Source organism: Capsicum annuum, chromosome 1, assembly GCF_002878395.1.
Source record: "Capsicum annuum cultivar UCD-10X-F1 chromosome 1, UCD10Xv1.1, whole genome shotgun sequence".
NCBI classification, from domain to species: domain Eukaryota; kingdom Viridiplantae; phylum Streptophyta; class Magnoliopsida; order Solanales; family Solanaceae; genus Capsicum; species Capsicum annuum.
The window spans coordinates 254,419,348-254,424,083 of record NC_061111.1 but is presented as its reverse complement, the minus strand read 5'-3'; the positions used below and the strand labels follow the sequence as shown (position 1 = coordinate 254,424,083).

The window sequence follows — 4,736 nt, the reverse complement described above, 5'->3', positions numbered from 1 at the left end:
AATAAAATTGGAACGATACAGAAAAAAACTGATACGACCCTCGTTTCTTGTGCAAGGATGACATACACAAATTAAGAAATTGTGCAAAGTAGCCACTATTACACAACTAAAAAGACATGAATGCACAAGTCAAAGGGACCAAAATTGAAAGAGTATAAGTAGAAAATTAAAGGTTTGGCTTGAGAAGTCAAATATTATTATTTTTTTTGTTTGAGAGGGAGGGTACATTTATACATTAATAAGCATGCTAATCAATTTAATATGAATAACATAAACATCAAGATTTTTGCATTAAACAAGCCTTTTTCATAAATAAAATATATCACAATATACAACAAAATTAATACAAATCTTGGTTTACCCCTAAAAAAGTGTAATTACATGAAAAAGATCTCAATCACTCTATTCGTGTGCCTACTTCACGCTACATTGCTCGGGTTGTCCAGAAATGTTGTTGCGCCCCGTGTAGGATCTTTCGAAAATGCTCTACTTCTGGATGATCCGACGCGCACCTGACAGCATTTTTGAAGAGTTCGAGCAGCACAGATTTCAAGAAAGATAACGGATCCAAGAAAAGAAAAAAGAATAATCCAAGAATTGATCAACAAATTAGACCAAAAAAATAAATTAAAATCAAACATTTGAACTTCCATCAATCTTTCGATAATAAACTTGTTCATCTTCATTTTCAATAATTGTAGTTAACTCTTTTGCTCTTTTTGCTTGATCTGCCCAATTTGTTCTTGATAAAATCACCAATAACATTGTCATTGCACATGAAGCTTGTGCAGCTAACAATCCAATCCATAGCCCCGTAAAATCATAGCCGCAAAAAAAACCTAAATAAACAGCCACTGGCATTCCGACAAGGTAAAAACAACCTAAGTTGATGTTGGCACCCAATTTTGGCCTCGCTGTTCCTCTTAGTACCCCACAACCAGTCGTCTGTGGGCAATTCCCTAGCTCACAGAGTCCGATTATGGGCAAAATGAGGGACGTTAGGGCAATGATCTCTTCATCCTGAGTGAACATACTAGCCCAAACATCCCTCACTAATATCGCGAATACTAATGCAACTAACCCTAAAACAAAGCTACATGTAAGCCCCACAACCGCGACTAGTCTAGCTATGTCTGGCCTATTAGCCCCGAGCTCATTTCCAACGCGAGTTGACACACCAAAACTCAACGAAGATGGGAAAATGTAGATCAATGATGTCGTTTGGATCAAAATACCCATCGATGCAACGGTTGATTTAGGGTTAACCAACAATCCACATAACAAAATCATGATCTCATACCACCACCATTCCAAACAAACACTAACACAACTTGGTATTGCCAAATCCAAAAGTGATTTCCAACCTTTAAAACACTCACAAGACATTGAACTCCATGTCTTCTTGTACACTTTGGATACAACAATGTAAGCAATTAAACATCCAACAAGATTGAAATTTGTCCAAACCCCACTTAATGCAACACCTTTAATCCCAAGATCAAGTACTATTACAAGTAGATAATTAATCGGTATATGAACAACACTAGCAAGTGTAGCACAATATGTCAATGGCATAATAATCGATTGTGACCTAAGATAGATCCTCAATGGATGAAGTATCGCGAGCGCAATAAGGTCAGGCATCGAATACAATATGTAAATTTGTGCCTCTATAGCTATATCATGATCTTGTCCACAAAAAATCAAGATTTTTAACATGTTACACCATAAAAATGATATAGGTATCGAGATCAAAAGAAGCAATATAACTGTTCTTTGTAAACTAAGTCCAAGAATTTTGAACCTTTTAGCACCAAATGCTTGTCCACAGAGTGGTTCCATACCCATTGCTAAGCCAGAAAGTATTGAGTAACCAGTTATATTAGCAAAGCCAATGGCTAATGAGCCACCGGCTAACGATAGCTCACCTAATCGGCCTAGGAAGAGCATCGATATCATCGAGCGTGAGTAAAGAAGTAAGCCTGTGAAGATCATTGGAAATGCAATGTTGGCTATTGATTTTGCTTCTAATATGGCTAAAAACAGAGGATTTTGCTCTGTTTTGATCTGTTCTTGATCGTTTTCGGCTGGATTTAATGGATTCAACATGTTTAAGGATGTTTAATTTGGTGTTTTTAGTTGTAATTTGGATTGGTTTAAGGAAATTTGTGTTAAGAATGTAATGAAAATGAATTTTTTTGAGAAAAATAAGAATGTTTTTTGTGTTGTAACAGAAAGTTTATGGGCAAAGAAGGATGGTTTAGTAGTAACCGTTTTGGTATGGGTTTTATATATATATATATAAAGGTGGGGAGTATTGAAAAATATTTGGTAGAGCTTTTGCTGTGTGCAGGATTCGGAAAAAGATCCGATGAGTTTTGAAAAAATATTTGATAGAGTTTTCGCTGTGTGCGGGGTAGAGCTCGCTCCCACTGTGTGCGGGGTCCGGAAAAAGGTCCGACTACAAGAGTCCGTTGTATGCGACCTTACCTTATAATTATGTCAGAAGCTGTTTTCGAGGCCGGATCTAATGATCTCCTGATCATATGACAGTAATTTTATCAGTTATTTTAAGGTTTTCCTTTCGAATTCATAACTCATAAAGTTTAAATTTTAGCTTCGTTTCTAATAGGGTCCGACCACAAGGGTCTGTTGTATGCAGTCTTATCTTACATTTCTATCGGAGGTTGTTTCCAAGGCCGGAATAAATGACCTCCTGATCACATGACAACAACCTTACCAGTTACTCCAAAGCTCCACTTTCGAATTCTGAACTCTTAAAGTTTAATTTTCGGTGTCGTTCCTAATAGAGTCCGACCACACAGGTCTGTTGTTTTCAAGGCCGAAATGAATGACCTCTTGGTCGCGTGACAACAATTTTACCAGTTACTCCAAAACTCTCCTTCCGAATTCAGAACTCATGAAGTTTAAAATTCAGGTTCGTTCCTAATATTCTCGTTTAAAGTTTAATTTTCAGTGTCGTTCCTAATAGAGCCCGACCACAAAGGTCTGTTGTACGCGGTCTTACCTTATATTTTTGTGGTTTTCAAGGCCGGAACCAATGACCTCCTGGTCACGTGAAAATAACTTTACCAGTTACTCCAAAATTCCCCTTCCAAATTCAGAACTCATAAAGTTTAAATTTCAGCTTCATTCCTAATATTCTCTTGCCTTGTACCTTGCGCACGAAAAAATATATCGTAACATAAAAAGTTTACCTGATTAATGATTACGCAATATAAATTCAAATAAATATCGAACAACAAGAGAAATAATTAAAAAAATATTAATGGTTTGTTGTTTGACTGATTGCAAATAGGTTGGAAATTAAAGTTTAGTTTTATTGCTTTCCCTATAAATGTCGTATTCACAACCGACCATCAATAGGTCACTATTTTGGCCTATATTAATATGACTCACATAAAGAGCAAAATATTGGAAATGAGAAAATAAAGATGATGAGAAAAATAATTTTTTATTTTATTTTAATTTTATCTGATGTTCGATATTTGATTAATTCAGATTTATATTGAAAAATACTTTTTTAAAGGGAAAAGTATTCTCTATAGAAGACAATTTAATACTCAATATTCAACAATTTATATAAATACATACATACATACATATATATATATATATATACTATTATTTTAATAAATGTTAAACTCCAAAACAATATTTTCAAAAGTAGAATAAATACAATGATAAGAATTTGAGATTCTAGTGGATGTTAATTGACAATTTAATCTCTTCGTGGATATTAATTAATCTTCTTTTTTTTAATTTAAAGGATAAGTAATGTTTAGATTTTAGGTTTAATTAAATAGTGTATTACTATTATGGAAGCATGGATATTGTTTTTTGAGGTTAAAAGCCAAATTAAAGTGGATCTAGTTAATTAAGAGAAATAATAAAAAATGTTGGGCGGTTAATTAGTGGACTAATTAGATTAAAATTCTCTAATGGATTTAATAGTGAAAAGATAATTAAAATTTCAAGCCTGATTCATCCCACATACATGTTCTTCTTATCTACAAATGACTTTTCACACTAACAATTTATTCTACCATCATCGTATTTCGAAATTCAAATAAGTTTTACTTTAATTATAATTTTTATTTCCTTTTAAATAATATATAGATCGATACTTAAATTTGACATCAACTGGCAAGTACGTGCTCTAATTTGAAAGTACACATCTAGACACATCAACTTATTTTATTGTGGATCGTAGATACACGATGCTGACGTGACACATAAATATCGGAGGTATCTAGACAATCATTTTTAAGTTGGAGTGTTCAACAAACACAGCTGAGATGTTGAGATGTGCACGTACAAAAATTGGAGTGTTTATTTACCAGTTGACGTCAAGTTTGAGTGTTTATCTATGTATATACCTACTTTCTGTGTGGTATCTTGCTATTTTGTTGTCATATTTTTATTCTACACCATGCAAATTCTTCTCTTTCTTTCGAGCTAGCGGTCTATCGGTAATAGCCTCTCTGTCTGCAAATTAAAAGATAGGGTTAAACTCTGTATACATCCTACTTTGTTAGAAGTGCACTTTTGAAATCACACGGGATATATTATTATTATACATCACCTTTCACATAATTTCTGAATATATAAATTTTATTTTAGAAATTTAAAAAATTTCATCTCCAAATTTATGATTAAAAATTTAAAAATTAAACTTTTTAAAATTCAAAAGATGCCATAAAAAAATACCATAA

At 33.3% G+C, this 4,736-nt stretch overlaps 1 protein-coding gene across 1 annotated transcript; it reads right to left on the bottom strand.

Annotated features, from left to right (window-relative positions):
* Window positions 1–283: 283 nt before the first annotated feature.
* Window positions 284–2,259, bottom strand: LOC107853590 (protein DETOXIFICATION 49). The gene has a single exon (XM_016698572.2). It carries the CDS (start codon window positions 2,107–2,109, stop codon window positions 634–636), a length of 1,476 nt encoding a protein of 491 aa, XP_016554058.1. The 5' UTR covers window positions 2,110–2,259; the 3' UTR covers window positions 284–633.
* Window positions 2,260–4,736: the final 2,477 nt, after the last annotated feature.

Excerpts from the sequence above, each read along its gene's own strand:
- LOC107853590 (XM_016698572.2), bottom strand. The coding sequence starts at position 2,109 with ATGTTGAATCCATTAAATCCAGCCGAAAACGATCAAGAACAGATCAAA.